At 37.4% G+C, this 22,959-nt stretch overlaps 1 protein-coding gene across 1 annotated transcript; it reads left to right on the top strand.

Moving 5' to 3' along the window:
• The first annotated feature begins 92 nt into the window (after positions 1 to 92).
• Positions 93 to 21,236, top strand: parvaa (parvin, alpha a). The gene is made up of 13 exons (XM_028043190.1): positions 93 to 350; positions 7,354 to 7,443; positions 8,556 to 8,626; positions 9,124 to 9,226; positions 9,800 to 9,940; positions 12,202 to 12,317; positions 12,535 to 12,593; positions 14,289 to 14,308; positions 14,405 to 14,466; positions 15,557 to 15,625; positions 16,041 to 16,142; positions 19,455 to 19,527; positions 20,347 to 21,236. The coding sequence occupies exons 1-13, from the start codon at positions 215 to 217 to the stop codon at positions 20,421 to 20,423; spliced, it is 1,119 nt and encodes a 372-aa protein (XP_027898991.1). The 5' UTR covers positions 93 to 214; the 3' UTR covers positions 20,424 to 21,236.
• The last annotated feature ends 1,723 nt before the right edge of the window (positions 21,237 to 22,959 follow it).

The raw sequence follows: 22,959 nt of genomic DNA, 5'->3' as shown, positions 1-22,959 counted from the left end.
GCCGCCCTGCTTCCAGCCCTCTTCCTCGGGAGAGGAGGAGCTTTCTACTCCAGCCAACCTCTGGTGTAAATGTCTGGAATTCCGTTTCCGCTTTAGGGAGGGGACGGAGATTTTTTTTTTTTTTTTTTTTTTATGACCATACTTTCTGCTCAACTTTAATTTCCACGTCAACTCGGACAGATTTCTGTCAGCTGTGTAATCTCTGGTCTCGACGATGGCTTCTTCGCCTCAGAAGTCTCCGTCTTCTCCAAAGTCCCCGACGCCCAAGTCTCCCTCCTCCAGAAAGAAAGATGACTCGTTTCTAGGAAAACTTGGTGGAACTTTGGCGAGAAGGAAAAAAGCTAAAGAAGGTAAACATTTAGCTAAAAAACAATATATTTTTTTATTTTATTGTTTTAACAACCCAGTTTGTAAAAGTATCTTGCAACAAGGACATACGTTTTGCAACAAAAATTGGCGAGTCTCGCAGGCCAAACCCTCACAAACTAAAGGATACTACGCAACAAAGTTTACAAAGCTGACCCAAGACTTTTAACGCCTTGATTTTGGAGTCAACTGAGATGTAACACCTGAAAATACAACCTGTAGCGCCTTGTGCTTGTTTTTATAGCCGGAGGCTATGTCTGTGCCCATGTATGGTAGTAAATCCTCCATTACTGTAATATGTGAGGAATGAGGCATGAGTAAACACAGGCTCCGTCTCCCTACTACTGCAAGCTGAGGCCAGCAGCACCACGCCACTTGTAGTTTTATAAATATACTTTTAATTATCAAAAATCTGCTTATTGGCATTGATTTTAAAGTGGGTGTTTATACTCAATTTACAGAAGTATCCATCTTTCATTTACATAATCACCTCCCTGTTTTTATTAGGTACCCCATGGTTTGATTAAATGTTTATACTATAAAATATTTACAATTATTTTTGGTTTGCTGTTCAAAATCCTCACTACACTAAATGTATTTGTTCATGTCCGGTAAATTTCATGTTACTACGTCTATGACTTATTTACGTGGGTTTTGATTATTTGTTTATTTATTATGAATACTCTGCCTTTTAAGAAAACAATTAGCTTTCCAAAAAGGAGACATGTTTCACATCTTGATGGACAAAAAGCTAAGAGACAGACTTTTTTGCTTTACCTTATATCAGATTGCCATCAACTACCTTTTATAATGAGGATGTGTAGTTACCTGGATAAGACCCTAATCTTTTTGGATATCTTTGGCCTGGGTTTGTGAAGCAAGAAGACATATTTTTATCACAGAAAATAGAAAAAATACAGCACCCTTATTTTATTACTGGTATGTGACAAAGTAGTGAGTAGCTGCTTTCTTTTCCCTGTTACCTGTGCCTCCATAACGCTCTGACCTTTAGCATTTTGTGAGTATCTGCTGTCCAACTGGCTGAATATTACATTAGCTGCGAATGCAAGTTCATAACTCCACAAAAATAAAAATGTTTGCACTCTAGCGTTGAAGACATTAATATTGCAGTGGTGATATTTTTGCACATCACCGTAAACATGCTGCAGTGCCGCCATCGTAAAACATGGTGGTAGCAACATGATGCTGTGGGAATTGTGCTGCCACCACCAGCAGAGACAGAGAAGCAAGTTGGGGTTGATAGGAAGGATTCAGCTGAATACTGAATTTGTTAAGAGGTCGAAAAATAATAACGATTTAATTGGGGGGTATTGTTTTTACATTAAGTTTCTATTGTTGAAATCATTTCAGACTGAGGAGATGTGTCCACTACTTAACTACTGTACTCAATGCAGGTAACTTGAGACGTGTTGAGAGTCTCATAAAGTTGTGTATCATGCTCACTTGCTGGTTTTACAGCATCATTGTGTGTTAGTGGTGAGATATACTCAACTGTAGCTCTTGATGATGAGCCTCTTCTGGTTGTGGATGTTTCCCTTTGCTTCACCTGTATTTGCAACAGTTACCAAACATGTTGGATTTCAACTATAGAAAATGTGGTAAGAATATTTGAAAAAGCCTATTTTAGACATTTAGTTTTGCTATTTATATTTTTTACGGAGTGCTGCTTTGACACTAGAGCCTGGTTCAGATGTCATTCACTGCTGAAGGCTGAAGGTTTTATCACTTTATGAAAAAGGTCTCCTTCAGCCAGATGATTACTTTGTGTCAGTCAGGATACTGTTGCACAGCTGAGCCCAGTATTTATGTTGCCTTTTTTCATTGGTCATTCAAGCAATTACATTATATTTCAGCTCGTTCATATTCACTCCACACACACACACACACACACCCCTACTCTCTTTTATATACGCACAGAGCAGCGTGTGGGATGTCTGCAAAGTGTTTCAATGATTTGATGGAAAATGTGGGCCGGTCTCTCTTGTGCTGATGATTGAATAAATTTAAGTCCATGCGACGTTTATGGCAGTGGTTGAGTGTGCCTCGGAGAGAGGGGCCGCTGGCTGCAGCGGGCAGTAATGACTGGATGAAAGCAGAAAAAAAAAGGAAAATGTTAGAGCGGAGGTAGAGGATGAGAAACAGGAGGGAAACTATACGACTGGGACTGGATGATATGAAAGAAGAGAAGGTCAGGAGGCTTTCAGAGCACGAGTGCAGCCTTGTGCATTTAACGTTGGTGCAAACTGAAAGGACAGCTCATAAATCTGAAGAAGAAATACACAATTCTTAATCCTCATTGAATATTGAGCAAATGTCAAACTTACTTCTGGGTTTAGATGTTAAACCAGAGGCAATTTTAGAGCACAGTCTGTGGACAGTGAGCTGCAGGGGAGAAAACTGGTCCTGGTAGCCAGGAGAGGATGCTTGAAACAGAGACATGGGCTGTGGAGCGTTCTGCCCTCCAGGTAGGACACGACATCACTCAGCATGCATTATGTTAGTGTTTTCTATTGTAGGGGACACTGGTAGCTTTATTTTATTGTAATCTTTATTCAAGCAGTTTGATGGATCCTTTTGTTTTATGTTGGAGCAAGGAGGGAGGAGCGATGCACCGCGAAGACACACTTTGTGCATTTCAATTCCTTTCAATCTGGATTGAAATTGAATTTACGCAATGCATATGTCTTTTATTTAAATAAAGGTGACAGATTTACAACAAGGCTTCTGGAGATACTTAAAAATTTTTAAATGTTCCTTAAAAATTTGGAAACATCTATTGTGGTTCACATTCATGTAATAGCATCACATGGTTTATTTGGAGTTCTGAGGTGCACATACATAATGGGAATTCCCCATTTTATCCAAAAGGTGCTTTGTTGGGTTTAGATCTGGTGACTATTGTAATACGGTGAACTCAGTAATGTTCAAAAATCTAGTTTAAGATGATTTGAACTTTATGACATTGTGCATTATCCTGTTGGAAGTAGTCATCAGACATGGCTGCACTGTGGTCAGAAAGTTAAAGACCCTCAGCAACCAGATTAAACCATACTTGTCTGGTACTGAGAGGGGCCCAAAGCGTGTCAAGAAAATATTTGCTATACTACATTTGCCTGAAGCTGCAGGCATTTTTTCCCAATCTGTTATTGTGCAATTATGGTGTGCCTGCATGAAATGTAGCCTTAGTTTTCTGTTCTCAGCCAACAGGAGGAGCTCCAGATGATCCTCTGCTGCTGTAGCTCATGTTCTTCAGGGTTCAATGTGTTGAGCATTCAGAGTTAGTATTCTACGTCCATTAGTTATAACAACTGGTTATTCAAGCTACTGCTTCCTTTCTGTCATCTCAAAACCGGTCTGTCTGTTCTTCTCTGACCTCCGATATCAACAAGGTAGGGTTGGACAATAAAACAACAACAATGTACAGGGTGGGCCAAAAGTTTCCATACATAGAAAAAATAAACATTTTACGTATATTGGACAACCGTTTTTATTTTTGTGGACTCTGTAATCCCTGCACGTCTTGGACCACTTCATGGTTGTTCTGCAACATTTCCAATTTTCTGAAACTTGCAAATACGTTTTGCCACAGTGTCGTGTGTGTTGCTCGCTCCATGTTTTCTGTTAAAGTTTTGTGCAGCCATGCGACTCCTTCCTGATCCAGCCATCAGTATAATTTCAATTCTTTGCTCTTTTGTCAAGCACATCTTTTTGGGTGTCTGACATATAAAAGAAATATACATTTTACATTATCTTAAGTATTGAAACTTATGGCCCACCCTGTATATTGACTCAATAGACACATGATCAATATCAATAGATCATACATCCGATAGACCATTCAATATTCTATAGAATAATCACTGAACTTCAATTCAGAACAGCATTCTGGGAGATGTAGGCAGAGGAAAGGCTTTAGCCTCTCAACCTCCCACAGCAAGCTAAGCAAGGTAGGTGGCATCATCAGTCTCACTCACTCTTTGGTTACCTAGTAACAACCAGTTGAGTAACTTGCTCAGCAGCAGGTTTAGATTTTGCCATTGTGCCCCATAGCTGCTTAAATATAAGTGAAATGAAGACTATGGATGAAACGGGAAGGGTCATGCCGCCGGTTTTGGAGTATTCCAGATATTTAAAACAAAAAACTATTAAATAATTATTGATATCGACAATTATCAATATTGACTGATAGGAAATGCTTATATCATAAAAAGTATTTCACCCATATAGTCCTGCCTTACAACAAGGCATTTTCATCTACAAAACTGCTGCTCACTGCTAACCTTACCCAAGATATGTTTTTTATTAGCAGGATGTATAGACCAGAAGTCTCTGACATACTCAGAACAACCCGTCTGGCACCAACAACCATGCCATATTTAAAATTACTTAAATACCCCCCATACCCCACTCTGATGCTGAGCTGAAATTTAACCAAGACATCTTCAGCACATCTGGACTTCTAAATGCATTGAGCTGCTGCCATGTGGCTAGCCTTACAAGCAGTTCAGCAGGTGTAACTAATTAAGAGGCCATGGAGTGTCCATTAACAGAATATTTAATATGCCCGTGTCAAAGATTAAAATTTTAATGGGCAAAATAGAGCATACTGATTTCCATTCATTCTTCATTACTACTCTCTGACTAGCTGCTGGGAGACTGAACACAGGAAGTAAAAAAGAGAAAGTTTAACTGGCTGCAGTATGAAAACAGTGAATGACTGAGCAAGAAAGAAAGTCTGAGAAACTGAATTATTTGATATAACATTATTATATTATAGAAATAGCATTTGCTGTATTTCCACCTTACGTTTTAAAAATTTAAAAGTGACATGACTGACACTCACCTTACTGTGACTCTTCTTCCTTTCCTTTTGTCAGCCCTTTCGTCCATTCAGTAATGTTTTTTTGCACACTGAAATCATGTTTGGGATTGGTTATGTTTTTTTGCCTTTGGCATCGCAGAGGAGTATGACGTCCACGCCATCTAAATTTTCTGAAATATATCTGTGAAACCAGCCAGCTGTTGTCTTTGCTTTGAGAAACCAGAAAGTTATCAAGAAATAGATGGGGTTGTGTTGCATATTAACATATCCATGTGGTCTGTCTGGTTGAGCATCATCATGGTGATGTCAGGTGGCTAAGGTGGTAATCCATCCATCCATCCATTTTCCGTTCACCCTTTGTCCCTAATGGGGTCGGGAGGGTTGCTGGTGCCTATCTCCAGCTACGTTCCGGGCGAGAGGCGGGGTACACCCTGGACAGGTCGCCAGTCTGTCGCAGGGCAACACAGAGACAAACAGGACAAACAACCATGCACACACACACTCACACCTAGGGAGAATTTAGAGAAACCAATTGACCTGACAGTCATGTTTTTGGACTGTGGGAGGAAGCCGGAGTACCCGGAGAGAACCCACGCATGCACAGGGAGAACATGCAAACTCCATGCAGAAAGACCCCGGCCGGGAATCGAACCCAGGACCTTCTTGCTGCAAGGCAACAGTGCTACCAACTGCGCCACTGTGCAGCCCCGCTAAGGTGGTAATTCAGAAAATAAACCGTATTAGGCACATATCACTCTGCAAGAACATTCACACACTCCTCTGTATGATGTGATGTGTGTGTGTGTGTGTGTGTATTCATGCAGATATGCGGGGTGCATGCAATCACTTGTGGGTGGTGTTGATTGGGAGGATGTTGTTCAAGTGAGGGCAGAGAAATTCGCAGGATGTTCACTTCATGCTCCTATAACACTCTCTCACACATAAAAAGCAGAAATAGATCTCCCCCAATCAAACCTCCTAAGGTATCCGACACACTGAGAAGAAAGGCGTGCTGGGCTTCTGTAGACCACGCTGAGAAGCAGGAAGCAGGCTCTCTGTGTTTGTCTGATGTCAAGTGGCTATTGGTGGAGCGCTGCTGCTGAAGGCTGTTTATGGAATCGAGGAAATGTTTAGGGAGTTGTCCAAACTGTTGCTGAAGTACTTGAGAGATAATAAAAAGAACTTTTTTTTTTGACTAAAGGAGTTCTTTGTTGAAGATGTGTTTGAAGTGTTTTCCTGGATTATTTCATGATTCCTAGGAAGAATAGAAAAGCTTAGATGTACATGGAATTTTCAAAACAAGATATGGAAACATATTTTAGTCCCTATCCTCATTAGTATCAAACTGTGACAATAGTATATCTGGTGGTACTTCAGCTGCTTTTAGTGTTACTTACAGGAGAGTTTAGCACCAATTGTTACTGTAAGTACCAAAAGCCCAGTAGAAACTAAAGCAGGTGACAGAGAGGTGAGAGTAAGTGCTTGAGGCTTCTTAGTCTACATTTCGTGAAGTCAGCACTGGGATCTGGGAATAACATCAAACCCTACATATACCATTAACGTTCAGAAAACTGGTGAGATTTGCTCAATCTCGAATTAATGCCAAGGAAAATGGAGAGAGGGAAATAAATGATTCTAGGTAATGTGATTGATTCTTTCGGAACCGCTTTGCTATTCCATTATGTAATCAGATTATATCCAACAAATGCTTCGGTCGTCATTGTTTATCCACTTTAACATTTCATTTTCCGTTTGTCCCCTCACTATTATTTGGAGGGCCCACTTTGTTTGCCATGTTGCAACTGCAGTTGCACTGGGACAATAAGAAACCATAAAATAAGCTCTAAACACATTGAGATATATTTTGTTTTTCTAAATAAAGAGTATGAAAAGAGACAATAACCATCTGATTTTACATGATTCAGCTTAGAAAATAGCTAATTAATTTCTCATTTTAAACTGACTAATTAAATATGTAACGTCTTGTGTAGTGTTATGCACAAACAGGCAAACAAACCATAACAAATTATTTATACAATGGAAAGCTTTACAAAAGTAAATTGAGCCTCTTAATAGCATGTTTATTATCCACTTTATGATCAAGGTTCATTAATCTGATTTCTTTTATATTCTCTTTTTTACAGTATCCGAGCTTCAGGAGGAGGGGATAAATGCCATCAATCTTCCTCTCAGTCCTTCACACTATGAGCTTGATCCTGAGGACACCATGCTAGGTAACCCTCTGTCACACACACACACCGACACGCACATACACACACCTACACATGTAAACAGATGATATTTTGTGTTCAGATATAAGATTAAGATGCAGATTCAGATTAAGCATGTAGATTATTTACTTATCACGTTACTGTGCTGTTTTTTATAGATTAAAGTAAGTTGAATAAGGTTTCAGTTTGACCATCTTTCTAAATGTCAAAATTTTGATCTTTTTTGTATGCCTGCTGTCTCTGTCTTCACAAATGGTATGACTCTAGTTAAGCACATGCTCGCACTGTTGGGAGGGTATTTTATTTGTTTCAGCTTGTCCTGAAAATGCTCATTTTTGCAACAGACGACACAACATTCCCGTGGTGCTCAAGATATTCTCAGCAGTAAAAGTATCCCCACAGCTTCAAGGGTAGACGGTACTGAGTGGAAAACACTCAAAGTTAGCCATTTGCAGAAACGGAAAGCAGTTCAAACGAAGCAGTTTGAAAAGCAACTGTATTTTCTACAGCCTGTGGAGACATTTCTGCTGTTCCTTCATGCTGCAGGAAAGTGAAAGCACTTTCAATAAGTCAAAGAAGTTTGTTTTTATCGTCTTTTTAATATTTTAACTTGTTTCTCTCACGGATAGTGCTAAATTTAGAAATGTTGACGGTCGTGGTTATCTCAGAGTTATTCTCTAGGGAATAGACAAAGAAGCATTGTTTATAGTTAATTAGCTATCCACACTTGTTCTAAATTCTGATATAAGCTGCTTAAGTCTTCAATTTGAACTTTGTAAGTATTTCGTCATTATTTTAAAGTTTTAGTTATGCATGATGCCTCTAATGTAAACTAGTGACCAAGGCTATCAGCAGAAATACTTCAACAAATATTTTCATTGTTTGTTTTGTAGAACTTAAAGGAACAATAAAAATCGATTAAAATTTGTTATTCAGTCAAAGAACCAAATATCAGAAGTCGTCTTCGACAGTTTGATTGGTTCATCTCCAAATATAAAATGTTTGGAGCTCTGTGATTTGACAAATAAAATGGCTTGATAAAAAATTGAGAAACTCTTTAGATAAGAAACAACTCATGAGTTTTTTTTTGCTTGTAACATTTATTTATTCATCAGAGGAGAATGAAGTGCGCACCATGGTGGACCCCAACTCCAAGAACGATTGCAAACTGCAGGAGCTCATAAAGGTCTGAGTTTTTAAACTCTGTATTAAGCTGTTTGTGAAAGTACTTGTTTTAGTATGTACATGTTTCAACATGTAGAAATTTTTAATTAGTATTCAATCACTTTTTGTTATCTTTGATCATTTCATCTTTACATTTTTTTCTTCTGATACAATCTTGGGAATTTTTTGTTTTACAGCATTACATATATTTTACAGGTAAAGAAACAAGCACAGGTGTCTGGGCAATAATGCACAGGGAAATAAAACAAATTCAGGCAGATAGCATGCTGTTCTGTCATTTTCAGATATGCACAAATGTGTTTTCTTTATGGTTTAGAAATTAAATCTTACATAAACTTTGGACCTGTTTTCTATTGTGGAAGCTTCACTGCTTTGTGCTTGCTTTTCCAGCTACTAACCCCATTATTTCTACATTTCTTGTATAAATTATATATTTAAAATATTGTAACTTTCACTTAGACATTTGCTCAAACATTTCCCCGTTTGTCTGTGATGTAGGTGTTGATCGACTGGATAAATGACGTCCTGGTGGGCGAGAGGATCATTGTGAAGGACCTGACTGAAGATCTGTATGATGGGCAGGTTCTGCAGAAGTTATTTGGTGAGAACTTGAACCCTCACAGAATCTGGCTGGACTATTTTAGTGTACCAAATCACACATCTTTTCATGTTATATTAAAATTTGTTTTTTATTTGTTCTCTGTCTCTAAAGATTCTGATTAATCAAATTAATAAAATCTGTGGAGTTGTTCGGTAATGAACAATAACCCTACAATAATCCCAAAGCATAAGAAATGCAGGCAATGGAGGTTGAGTTTTTTCAAAAGACTTTATAAAATAATGACAAGATTCCTAATTTTTGCCATAGACAAGCTCCTGTTATTGCCAAAATTGGTTGAAGGAAGTGACTGTTTGTAAAATTAAATTGCAGTCATTGCAGCCATCTGACTCATTCAGGACTAAAACAAAATTCTTGCAAGCTGTGGGGTATTGTGTTAGTCTAGATTTCTTTCTATAACCAAAGATGAAGATATTGTGTCAATTTGTTTGTCTAGTGCTCCTGACATTGTTGACATTAAAAAAACTAAATCAAACTAACCAAATACTCCAAATACTCATTTAAGCCCATTTTAGACTCACCTGCTGAGTGTTATCTCATTCATTTGTGTTATAGAAAAGTTGGAAGGTGAGAAACTGAACGTTGCAGAGGTGACTCAATCTGAGATCGCCCAGAAGCAGAAGCTGCAGACTGTTTTGGAGCGCATCAACGAATCGCTCAAGCTGTCCACCAGAAACATCCGCTGGAATGTCGACTGTAAGAAAGAAATATAACATTTTATTTGAGTTTTAGTAAACCCTTTTCAGTGTCTTCTCTCAATTTCTAAACATTTCTGAGCAGTTTGTTTTTATTTGGACGGCCTGGAAAAGTGTGAAATTGGATCTTGTCCTCTTTCAAGTCTGCTTAAGTGTTGAAAAAAGATAAATTAGTATTCCTTCATAAAAAAAATAAAGATCAGAATTATTTTTATTATTATTTGGATTTGATTTATATTTGGTTTGCAACATCACGACTAGAATTTTTTTTTTTTGTTTCAAAATAATACACACTTATTTAAAACTCCACAAAAAGAGATTTCAGTTTTTATTTGCCCTGTAAATCCTCTTACTTCTGTATTTTAAGCCGTCCCCAAGGTTCTCCATTGAGCTTTGGTTAAGATTTAAAAAGATAACCTTGTCCAAATCTATTATCTGACAATAAACTAATGTCAGATTTTTGCATTTCCAGAAAAAAGAAAAACAGTAAAATAACATCCTAACACACTGCTGAATTGTAGGCAAGCGTCCGTCTTATGTTGTTTTATAATTAGTAAAGGAAAATAAAACCCAACTATGCAAGTCTTTAAAACTCAAATATCCCCATCAGAAAGATCTTTGGGAAAAATCTGGAAAATGTATGGAAATTATTTAATTTTCAAATGGAAAATTTGTAGGAAGACTGCATATGCTTTAGATTTAAGCTACCACATGAATTCCTCAATGGTGAGAACAGCCGTTTTACTCGACCAAAACGAAAATGTCAAGAGAAAAAGAAAACTAATGAACCGATTTTCTGTTTCAGGAAGAAACTTGCAAACACAAAGAAAAGAAAAAAAATCGATAAAGTGAGAGCAGTGCACCACAGAAGGACAGTACTAAATGCATTTCTTTCATAATAAAAAAATACTTTGACATTCTTACTTGGGCTTCTGGTGGAGGCTGTGTCCTTGAAAAGCTATTGTTGTGAAATGTCCTCAGAAATGCTAAGGAGCACAGTCAATAACATGGAATGTAATTGATTTCGCTGTCCTTTTATTTGAAGAGCTTTTTCCTAATCAATGTTGTTTTGTTTGTTTTCCTTTGATCTCTCATTTGATGTTGTAGAAATACTCTCATTCCTGAATTAGCCTGTTCAGATCCTTACGTGCAGGGACGATGTAAAGAACGCCCTTTTAACGCTCACTTTGTGATGCAGTAATGCCACTGACTTCGATCGGAAGCTTTAGACTTAATTGATTCTTTGATTGTTTTCTGGATTATAAACCCTATTTGCTTGCTTGTTTGTGCCTCACAAGATGAAACTAAAAGGTCTGTTTGTGATGGAGCAAATCGTGCACTCAGCTTTTAAATTTTATACACAAAACGCCATGAAAAAGTGTTTGATCCCTTATGGATTTCTACTGTTTTTGTTTTTTTATGTGTCAGATCACCCAAAAAATAAACAGTAGACACAGATAACCGGAGGAAAGGCCAACCAAGTGCAGTTTTCTAAGGTTGATTTCATTTAATAAGTGGGAACTCACCTGACCCGATGTGGAAAAAAAATATTGCCCTATTAAACAGCTGCCAACAACCATTTGCCATAACAGTTTGTTAGTTTACTGTGTAAGAAAACTTCAGTTTTTTGTGGACCTTTCCCCTCAATAAAAGAGATTATCATTTTTTTATTCACTTAGTTTTTTTATCTACTTTTAGTATTTGTTTGATTACTTGGAACAGACAAAAACAACAAAAAAATAGAGTGGCAATTTTTTTTTCATATTATTCATATTGTTGTCATTAACAAATCAATGATAACATAAGACAAGGTAAAAAACAGTCCAATTACTTAATCTCCTGTTTCAGTAACATAATCTCACGCCGAATATCAGTAAAAATCTGCATCTTTTGATTCAAACACAGTGGCCAAATTCTCTAAGCTACTCTTAAAAATGGGGAAGACCGGAGAACATCCCATCTTCATCAATCTGGCAATAGCTACAAGAATTGACTTCTCACGTCAACTTAACCAGGAGCAATAATGAAAGTTTATAACAACTGGAACTACACCAAATGAGGCTGTTTGTCTTTCCACCTCACACAATGTGGAAATTGGTAACTCAGCTAACATCAACAAACTAACACAAACTCGCACAGTCTCTACATCAACAATTACTTATTGTCTATATGTAAGGAAGAAGACTTTTTCTATTCCATCATTACACATGCTAATGCTTGAAGTTTGACTATTTCTTCCTGTGGTTCTTCTTCCCATATCAGCGGTCCATGCTAAGAGTATAGTCGCCATCCTGCACCTGCTGGTGGCGCTGTCACAACACTTCAGAGCACCAATCAGATTGCCAGACCATGTTTCTATTCAAGTAGTGGTGGTTCAGGTTGGTGTCTTTTTTGTGTTTGCTAAATTGTGCACTATTTTACCATGATTACTGAAGCTGGTGCCTTTTTATATTAATACTCCTGGATTTTTTTTTTTACTTAGTCTTTTAATTTTCAACACCTTGTTTCCTTTTCTTCTTTTTGTACTTTTTCCTCTCATATTTGGCAGCACAGTTTGCATAACATGTATACAATGAGTCCCTTTGTGTCTTTCAGAAGAGAGAGGGCATCCTTCAGTCCCGGCAGATCCAAGAAGAAATCACTGGTAACACAGAGTGAGTACATGCCTTTGTGTTGGCCATTCTTACACCTCACCGCACACTTCAGCACCGCTGAAAGATATTAGAGTTGGTGCTTCAAAGAAACCTCCCAATAATAACTTTTTGCAAAACACATTGTACTCTTGAAGTGCAAATAGCTCAGCCTTTGTACCTTTTCAGAAAAATGTTTGGGTGGTGTTAGGTCACGTAACTCTGAACTGCCAACCACTGTTGTGTTGACACAAGACAACCAACCAGAGATAAAACGGTTTAACGGACACAAAATGTCTGATTTTTGTGCATGGTGTCGCTTAAGTTTTGCCCTAACACTTAAACGTCCAGGTCTGAAAAAAGGTACGTGTTAAGAATTTGTTCTGTTTTTACTTTGTTGTCCTAGTTAAATAATTCAGATACCAAAACAAATGTTAAATTTAAAATTTTTGTAGTTTAATGTGTGCCTGGGAAATCAACAGAAGAATCTCTGATGGATGCAGCTAGAGATTAAAAAAGATTTACTACACAAGATATAAAAAAATTTACCTTAATAGTATCATAAAAATATATCGTTATAGCATATGTTGCATTTATGACATATCATGAAAAGGTTTTTCATTTGTGCACATTGATGAAAAGAAAACATTGGAACATGGAAGCTATGCAGATCAGTTTTATGGAAGTGTTAGCTTAATTTAAAATAAATAATACCTATATTTAGTACTTAATAACCTAACATGTGCCACCTAAAAAATTATCTTCTCTCGTTTAAATATATATTTCACTTTCTGAGAATTTGAAGTTTGCAGCCCCCTCTTTCCCTGAGCCAGTGGAACAAATGTGCACAGGTGAAATGACGACCATTGTATCTAAACAAGCACTGTGATGGCACCCTCAGCTGAAGAATTAGACAATTTTAACCAAGCAGAGCCTCTCTCGGTCTTTTTGTCTCCCCTGTGAGGGAGTCCTGCAGCCTGACAGCACCAACGAGGGAGATAACAGCAGGCCAACACTCACACACACTCACATTTGGTTGTGGTGGATGGATAGACTGCTAATAACACACACATGCACACACACAATGGTGGTCACAGTGGAAATGGGTTATTACCACACCACCAGGACTGTTGCCCGGACCTGCCCGCGTTTGCCATCAGAGATTACACCGTGAACATGCGTGTGTGTGATTTTTGTGTGTTTGTTTGTCTGTGCGGCTGCCATTTCTCGCTGGCCTGCCCGCTGCGATATCTTTGCCTTCGGGGACACTCATGCTGCAGTGATCCCTACCCTCCAGAACCACCTGAGCCTTTCCAACAAAAGCCTCCTCCAAAGTGCGGACGGTATAATAACAGACAAGAGGCCCTTCATTCCCACAGAAAAGCAGGATGTTCTGCACAGACATGTCTTCATTTATTGTTTTAATACCCTGCAGTATTTGAGGTGATTGCATTGTACTGTAACATGTGGCTGTTTATAACAATCCCTAGTTATTAAAACACCTAGGGTAACAATCTGTGTCCATTGTTAATCATATTATTAGAGCTGGCTTTATTATTATTGTATTGTCATTTGTTTAACATAATCCCTCCATTCTTTGCATTCCTCTGTGATTGAACCTGAAGCATCTTAAACATTCCTGTTTATTATGAACATTCAAGTGTGAAATTCTCAATATGAAAAAAACTGCTTCTGATTTCTGATTCTTTTTTTTCCCAGGGCTTTTTCTGGCAGACATGGTAGGCATTTATATAAATATATATTTTAAAATTTTCCCCTTCTTGCATCCTTTTGTTATTTTGTATTTATTAATATATTTTCTTTATCCTCCTCAGAGCGCGATGCTTTTGACACCCTGTTCGACCACGCTCCAGATAAGCTGAATGTTGTCAAAAAGGTAGCGAGGCTTCACAGCAACATCACAGATTTATCTGTCATCTCTGACACAGTCATGCAGAAGTGTGACATTTTATAATGAAACAAAGAGACCCAGCGCTCACACACAATCCTGAACGCTCTGAAACTTTAATATTTTCAGTATCTCAATAAGTGTGGGATAGTAAACTAGAATATATAAAATGTTGGTATTACTAGCCTTTGCTGTTGTCTTAAGGTTGGAGCATCCATCCATCTATCCATCCTGGTCACTGTAAAAAAGTGTGACTCAAGTTAATATCTTTTTTAGATTTTAAAATGTATCTAAAAATGGATTTAAGGATGTCATTCTAGGGAAGTATGAACTTTGACATGAGAAATGAGTAGGTTATATAATGCCTTTTAAAGATAACTTCCATCAAAGCTCTCAAAAATGTTTGATAGGAGATATGTTTAACTTTTTGTTACATCATCGATCATTTTACTCTCATTTTCTTTGTTTGGGAACTGAGGGTGGTATTTAGAGAAATTTGTTTGTTCTTGCTGTTTATAAGATTTAAGCTACTTAACAGTCTGCGGTTGTTTACATCTAGTCTATCACTGAAATATGAGCTGCAGGCTGACCAGTCAGAGAAGCTGGCCCTGGGATTCTTATCTCCAGATGATGCATTTTCTATAGTTTCAATAAACAATTTAATAGGATAGTTTTCTATTCTGACTCTATTTTAGTGCAGTTTTGACCCGATTCAGATAAATACTAAGATGACCTGAGTGATCTTGAAGAATCCTGATGTTGTATGAAATTCGGAGAATTAAATGTTATTTTTCTCTATTTCATCACCATTCTTAATTGTTTTACATTCAAATTCCAAATTTCAACGAGGTCTAATTTTTTTGCATTCCAAATGATTTTTGTTTAAAGTAATGGATAGCGGTGTCAACTTTTAATTAGTTAGTGGTACAATAATTTACAAATCAATGTATTCCAATTATGCTTACTTTATATTGAAAGCTATTTTGTTTTTAAATAGCAATTAATATCATTTTTGCCATTATCATTAAACATTTTATTGCTTATATCCATGATTTTTTGTTTCTTTGTTGTGTTTTAGACTTTGATCACTTTTGTGAACAAACACCTAAACAAGCTCAATCTAGAAGTGTCTGAACTGGACACACAGGTGAGTCACATATTTTACCCTCACAGCTAAAATGTCATTTAAGATTCAGGAGTTGACTTGTCCTTGTTGATCTGGGCTACGTCTAGCTGCTTTGGATCTATCTTTATTTCAAAGGGTTCTTTATCTCATCAACAGACACCTATGTGGGAACTGAGGGAACTATGTGGGAACACATATATATATATGTATATATATATGTGGAAGGTTTTACTAGACAAATTAGGAATTTATTTCTCATGCCATACAGGAAATGAATAGCTTCTTTTAGTTTCTTACAACCTTTGTTCCAATGAAACTGAGTCTGTCCAACTGATTACTGTGATGGCAAAACAGTTGACTAGATTCTTTAAACAATATTATTTTTCTAGTTGTGTCAAATTTGTCTTCATGAATTTGTGCATTTGTTTTTGTTTAGTTTGCAGATGGGGTTTATCTGGTGTTGCTGATGGGTCTGTTGGAAGGATACTTTGTGCCACTCTACAACTTCTTCCTCACACCTGAGAATTTTGACCAAAAGGTACAACGTCTTGATTGTCTTTCTACTTAAATACCTTCAATGAGCAAGTTGAAGGCATCAAATGGGTTTCCTTTTTAAGTATATTATTAATTAAAGAGTCATCCAATTTGGAATGAGAACCGTTTGAAACGGAGACCGCATCTTCGGTAGGGAAGTGTGGAAAATGAATCTCACCGTAGCTGTTCGTAGAATCATTTTATGAAGTTAGACTAAACTCAGAAGTTGTAAGAGGCTAATAACCAGAAAGGAGGTTAGGAGGTTAGGATGTAAGGATGTAAGGATGCCTCAGTGCTCTAGGCGGCCGTTACAGGTTAGAGTCCTGGCCTGTTGAACTTGGCCGTATATCTTCCCCCTCTTTCACAAACCACTTTGCTGTCGACTAACTGTCAAGTACAGGCCAATAGAACCAAAATACATTGTTAAAGAAAAAATATATATATGTATATTAAATTGCAACGTTGAAATAATTTATACACTTTTCCTTGCCATTCTAATGTTTAGCTCCTTTCACTGAGTCGCTATAAGATTCAAATCGGTAATCTGGCTGGGCTCCTACAAAATCTTAATATTATTCCAAATCAGAAGATATAATAAAAAAAGATTACAGTACTTTAGATTGAAATCTGCCAAGGGAATTACTATTTTTTGGCTGAACTGTACATCTGTTGCATTCATTTTTTTTTGTTTACCATCATAATCTGATTTAAATGACTGAAAGCTTATTTGACATGTAGAGTTACATACATGATTAAATCCTATTTCTTTGAACTCTGATGCAATACTCATTTTCACTACACTGCAGAGTGCTAACCTGTCTATTCTGAACCTGTCTCTCCTGCCAGACACAAACTTGAAATCTCCCCAAAACAACTCTATAACACCACTTTCTTCCCTCTGTATTTTGTGAAGTGTTGTTGCCCACTCTGCTGCTTTGTTACTCCTATTTTTTTTCTTTCTGAGCTCATCTTCATCCTGACCCACAGTTTAAGCAACACTCTTAAATCAATACTCCATTTCGGAGGAGCCTTCTGTGCTCGGAGCCAGGACTCTCCTCTCAATAGCTTGATAAATGTCGCTCGTTCTCCCAGGAGCCCATTCGGCTCAGCCGCTGGCCTCCGTAGTACTACGGTATTCTGAACAGGCAATCTGCGGACACCACAGTAGCCTTTTGTTTGGGTTTTAGCCAGCAGCCCCTGCCAAGCTGCGGAGCAGAATGGGCATCGGTGCTACAATGCACACAGCCTTTCCTGGCCCAGAAGAACAGGCACCGGCCCCACAGCATCTGTAATCTCCTATTGCACAGGGAAACAGTGGAGTGGCTCAGGGGCTCGGCTCTGTTTCCGTGTGTGTGTTCGAGGCCTATCAACGATACACCAGGGGTGGGCTGAAAAGTAGCACAAGGCATCAAGAAATCACTCCTGCTCCTGCTCAGTGGATCTCTTCTTCAGGCTCTTCCTTTCTGCTTTTTTGTATTAGATGGGCTTAGGTCACGCTTTTCACACAATAAGCCTTTGTTGGGCAAAGCTTTTAGTACTTCACAGCAGGAAGGGTATACACACATATACTAAGAGCACACACACACACACCCACGCACACACAAATGATGGGCAGGGAATAGAAAACATCTTTCAACTGTTAGCCTCTTCTCCCTGATTGGTCTTCCTCTTCCCCTACAGATCTTTTTACCCTCTAGAGATTGCTGTAAAAGTCCTTTTTTTGGTTTCCTGAACACAACTGGATCTCTGCTCATCCGACACTGTAGGTCTGTCAGCAACCTTAGAAAATGGCAGACTAAAAAAAATATCATTCTCATACTTCAAACATCATAATTATGACATAATTTGTCTGCACATCACCCAGGGCTCCCAGACAATCTGGAAGAGGAACTAATTTAATTTCAGTGTTTTTCATGTCCAGAAGCAAATGGAAAAAGACAAAAATAAAGTAGAAATTTTTTTTTTTCCACATTTGCTTTCCTTACCTATTTTGTAAATGTTGTGTTTTTCCTCTTGTCCTTTTTTTCCTGTTCTCCTTTGTCTTTCCTCCCTCCTGCTTGTACGTCTTTCCCTCCTTGTTTCTTTGTTGCCTTGGTTCTGTCCTTCCATCATTGTGTCCTAATTCACTTCTGTCCTGTCGTCTTTTCTCAGTTTTCTGCTTTATGTTATTACCTCTTTTTCCTCCTGGGGTACTTCCTTCTTTTCTTCTTTGTGCCCTCAGTTTCTTACTCCTTTCCTTCCTCTGTTGTGACCTTCCTTCCTTCTTTCCTCTAGTTATTTGCAGATTAATAACTATTAAACAAAGCTAAATTCAACAGTTTTGTACAAATATTGTTTTCCTGTAGAAGATTTATATTATTTTTTACAGTAAACCTTTGCATTTCTCATACACTAAAAAATACAATGCAAACAAAGATTTGCCCTTTTAAAATGTAAATTAGATGTATAAGTGCCACTGACAGCAATAAATACAATATATATATTTATACATATGTACAAATAAAAAGTGTGAGTGGTTGAAATTGTTTAGCCATAAGTACGACTTTAAAGGCGAAGGAATAAATTTCCATTTCTCCCTGTAAATAAGTATTAAAATTAAGGCAATTACTTACCAACTACTGCATTTTAAACTGTACTCAATATTTTTGAGTGCAGTTCAATTTAATTAATTAGATTTCATAAATTTTTCTACACAAGTATGACTAAGTGGGAAGTAAGTGAAATTGATTTGGTGGGCTGCACAAAGTTTGCACCTTAATACATGCAAGCTCAGCATTAATCAGTGAGCTGTACAACTTATCATCAAACATTTATTCAGGGGAAAATGTATCAGACCGGCTGTTCATACAGTAGCTTTGAATAATTTTGAATGGCCTCGATAAAGAATGGTAAAAAAAAAAACTGGCAATCCAGCAAATGTAGCTGAAGCAGATTGACACATTTTGTATTTTTTTAGGATGATATTTTGAATGCTTTTATTTTAAATAAGTAAATAATTATGACCCCTAAGCTAAATTCACTAAAATAAGTTGTTGAAAGTATTCATGTTGAGGGATTATTATAGGCTTCCCCAGCTATGTGACGTCATAACCGACTCCCCTAGCGATCTATATAGATGGAATCACTGTCTGGACCTTGGACCTTTTTTGATGCTGGTGATGGGGACATGTGGACATTAATAATTTAAGCTGCTGGCTTTTTTGTGCTGCTCTTAAAGGCTAAAGTACTTGCAGAGCACAGCTGTGCATGAATAAACCCACCTGAGGTGTGTGTTCCCCTGTTAGAAAGTGTGACGGCATCATCTTTCTCCCTGCAGGTTCACAACGTGTCGTTCTCCTTTGAGCTGATGCAGGACGGAGGCCTGGAGCGACCAAAGCCCCGACCTGAGGGTGAGATGCCTGTTCATCACTTTTATGCTTTCCACATTTGCTTTTTTAAATTGCACCGTGTCCTGAAAAGGAAACAATGACTGAGACAGTACTTGTCTTAACTCTAAGTAATATCTTATGCCTAAATTGGGTCATGTTAAAAGACTTTCTTTAAGCGATGTATCCATCTATTATATTCTCTTTTCATGCATTCATTCTAGCAATTTTTTTTCTGGAACTCTAGAAAAGAAAGAAATAAATTTTTTTGGAACAGCCGAGCCAAAGTTCAGAACTAAATTAGAATGGAAATCTGTTCGGCTACATGGAGAGTTCTGTGGACAAGAGAAGTCCTTGCAATCTGAACTTATGGAAAGTAAAGTGGGCAGAAACAGAAATTAGGTCAAGATGTGGTCAGACCAGAGAGATCATCATTTTAAAATGCAGTGAAAAGTATTGCTTTAAGGTTGTCCTTGCTTCTGAAACCACCTTTTTGCAGATTTTTCCATTTAGTTATTAAATTTTTCTTTCTAACAGTTCCTTGCTTTTCAGTTGAATTGTGCAAGCTATGCATATGCCACATTAGAAATGGAAAAAGTTTTGAAATATTTTAAAATTGTATTCAAAAAACATGGACTGGATGGAATATGAGTAATTGATTAGGTTTCTGGCATTTATTTGATTATTTCTCTGTTAATGATATTTGTTATAATCAGCCAGGCTTCACATTAGGTTTTTCTTTATTTCTTTTTGCAAAACAAAATATTTGCCTGGTTGGTTTTCAGATAACAAAAAATGCTTATATTTGCCTAATCTTTAATTCTCTCTTGTCTTTTTCCTCAGATATTGTGAACTGCGACCTTAAATCAACTCTGCGTGTCCTGTATAACCTTTTCTCCAGGTACAGAAACGTGGACTGAGCGTTACAAGTGGGAACACGTTATAGCAACCACAACATTCTTATCAATGTTTTGTATCCTCTGTGTGTTTTTAATATTTTATTTTTTAACAAATGCATGAATCGCATTCAGTCTGCTAGATAAGAAATCACATAAATCTGTATCTATTTTCACTAATGCAGAGACATGCAGCTTTTCAAAAAATAAATAAATAAATAAATAAAATAAAACTTTTTGTGAAAAATTGCAAGAAAGTCTTGCAGATTTAGAGCTGAAAAACATTCAGACATATTATCAAAGCTTAGTTAAGTCCATTGGTGTGTTACCACAAATAAATATCATGACCACATTTCAGATTATCTTTATATTTTATCTGGAAAGCAAAAGAAAGAAAAGAACGTTTGTGCGTATTTATTGTGCATTTTGATACCCCTTTTCCAGCTGTTAAAAAATGTCCTCCAGGTTTGTTTATGTTCTCATAAGTGCCTTTATTTAAACCTGTGAATACTATCAGCTTGATACTGGGAGGAATGTGCTCCAGCTGTCTTAATGCTCCAGATTTCCGTTGCAGACAAAGTAAAACCCTAAAGATTTTTGACCAAAGCTTTGCTAAGCAACTCCTTACCTTTTTGTATTTTATTCCATAAAATTTGTTTTCTTTTTAACTGAGGTGCATAAGCATCTAAAAAACCTTTATACTATATATATATATATGTGCATCAGATGTTAAAGACAGCTTTCTGCTAAAGACAACTCTGTCATGGTTTTAACACTCTGTAATGTTTCTGTTTATGCTCTTATGCTCTACATTCAATAAACATTTCAGTGTCTGAACGTGCTTAAACTTTCTGCCCTCTACAGAAATAAAGAGGAATGCGTTTCCATTGAAAACAAAGAAAAAAAAAAAAATTGGGGTCAAAATGCTTCAAATTTTCTGAGCACAGAACGACAAGTGAACCTCCACAACAATTTTCTTTTCACTAAATTGAGAGACTGTTAGAGAAGTGGTGTAAAAGCTTTCTGAATTGGAGCTGACCCCATCGCAGACCGAAATAGATAGAGGAGTCACTGAATGGATGAAAAGGTTCATTTCTCCTCACACATTGCACAATAGCCTTTGAAAAGGTAGGGGGGGAATTGGGTGTGTACGCGCGCGTGTTGATGTATAATTGATGATGCCGCCGTGGCATTGCACGGGCCAACGCGAGCTGCACAGGCATTCGAATTGAGATTTTTAGGATTCTGTGTTGCTTTTCAATTAATTTGGTGTCCATTGTGTGTCCGCTGTACAGCCATTTAAAAAAATAAAAAAAATCAAAAATATACTAAACAAAAGCGAGAAATGCTTTTGGACTGTTGCATTGTGCAGTTGGTAATTAAATTTTCTACTCAGTTTTAAAGGTAGGGCTGAAGTGTCTGCTTCAGCATCGCTGTGCTGCAAAAGTTCAGCCTTTGTTCCTAGAGAAATTGAATGAAACAGTAATATGAACAGAATAAAATTTTAAAACATAGATGGATGTGTAAATATGTCAAGTTAGTGTCATATACTTGTCATGACAAAAATGTGAACACCCCTTTTGTTTTAGAAATGTTCAATGCAGGTCAAGTTAACTACAGGTAAACCCAAAACTGTCATAGCCGAGAAAAATATTGGGATACACAACGTCGTCTACCAGTCTTTCATATCAACTTAAGGGAAGTTTGATCCACTTCTCGGCTTGTTTCACATTTTCCTCAACCACCCTCCGATCTTAGGTAGCATTTATAAAAGATTCTGTGGCGGTATTGAGCAACCACCAACCAAAACCGTGACACTTTCACCTACGTGTTTCATAGCATTCCAGAAGTCCTGGTCTTTGTCTTAATTGCCAAACATTCAATCAGCTCTTTGTATTTTTCTTACAGATCAAAGATATCCTCCCATAGAAGTTCCTGGAAGTTAAACTTCTCACTGAGTTCTCTAGACAACTGTGTATGATAGGATATTGACTGCTCATATCTATTCCATAGAATCTCACTTTAGATCGTTTTGACCTGAATGAATCAGCGTCCTAACAGGAAACCAAATTTCTTACTTTTAGAATTATAAATAATCTGAAATCGAATTAAAAAAAAACAGAGCACACACTACATTCTGCTTTTATTGACATTTCTGGCAGCACCCCTCTGATATTGCAATATTACACCCTCAAGCCTCTATAAAATATTTCAGAAAAGAAAGCATTTGTCAGAGTGAGTGTGTATCAAGTGTAGCCTTTGAGTCGAAGAATATACTAAAAGTAACATTATCCTGCGCTGATTTCCATCTCCGATGCTTTCATTTCACAACTGCTGCTAGAGGCTCTGAAAGCATGTTATGATCGCTTCCTCTCCGCTCCAGCTCGCCCAGGGAACAATTGAGCTCCTCTTGTTATTACCCGTTACATTATTGTTATTGCATTATTGTTAATATTGTTGCTCTATGCAATGGAGTCACATGGACACACGCCCACATTCCCCTGATTGAAGACCTCAAGAAACGAAGGCGGACTTTTCCTATAATGCAGCTCTAAAGTTT

The sequence above is a fragment of the Xiphophorus couchianus genome, chromosome 2 (assembly GCF_001444195.1).
Source record: "Xiphophorus couchianus chromosome 2, X_couchianus-1.0, whole genome shotgun sequence".
Taxonomy (NCBI): Eukaryota; Metazoa; Chordata; class Actinopteri; order Cyprinodontiformes; family Poeciliidae; genus Xiphophorus; species Xiphophorus couchianus.
This window is presented reverse-complemented; position numbering and strand designations above follow the sequence as displayed.

Bases quoted from the DNA above. Each gene is read 5' to 3' on its own strand.
- parvaa (XM_028043190.1), top strand. From the start codon at position 215: ATGGCTTCTTCGCCTCAGAAGTCTCCGTCTTCTCCAAAGTCCCCGACG. The intron at 8,627-9,123 runs GTCTGAGTTTTT...TCTGTGATGTAG, and splicing joins AACTGCAGGAGCTCATAAAG to GTGTTGATCGACTGGATAAA. The intron at 14,309-14,404 runs GTAGGCATTTAT...TATCCTCCTCAG, and splicing joins GGCTTTTTCTGGCAGACATG to AGCGCGATGCTTTTGACACC.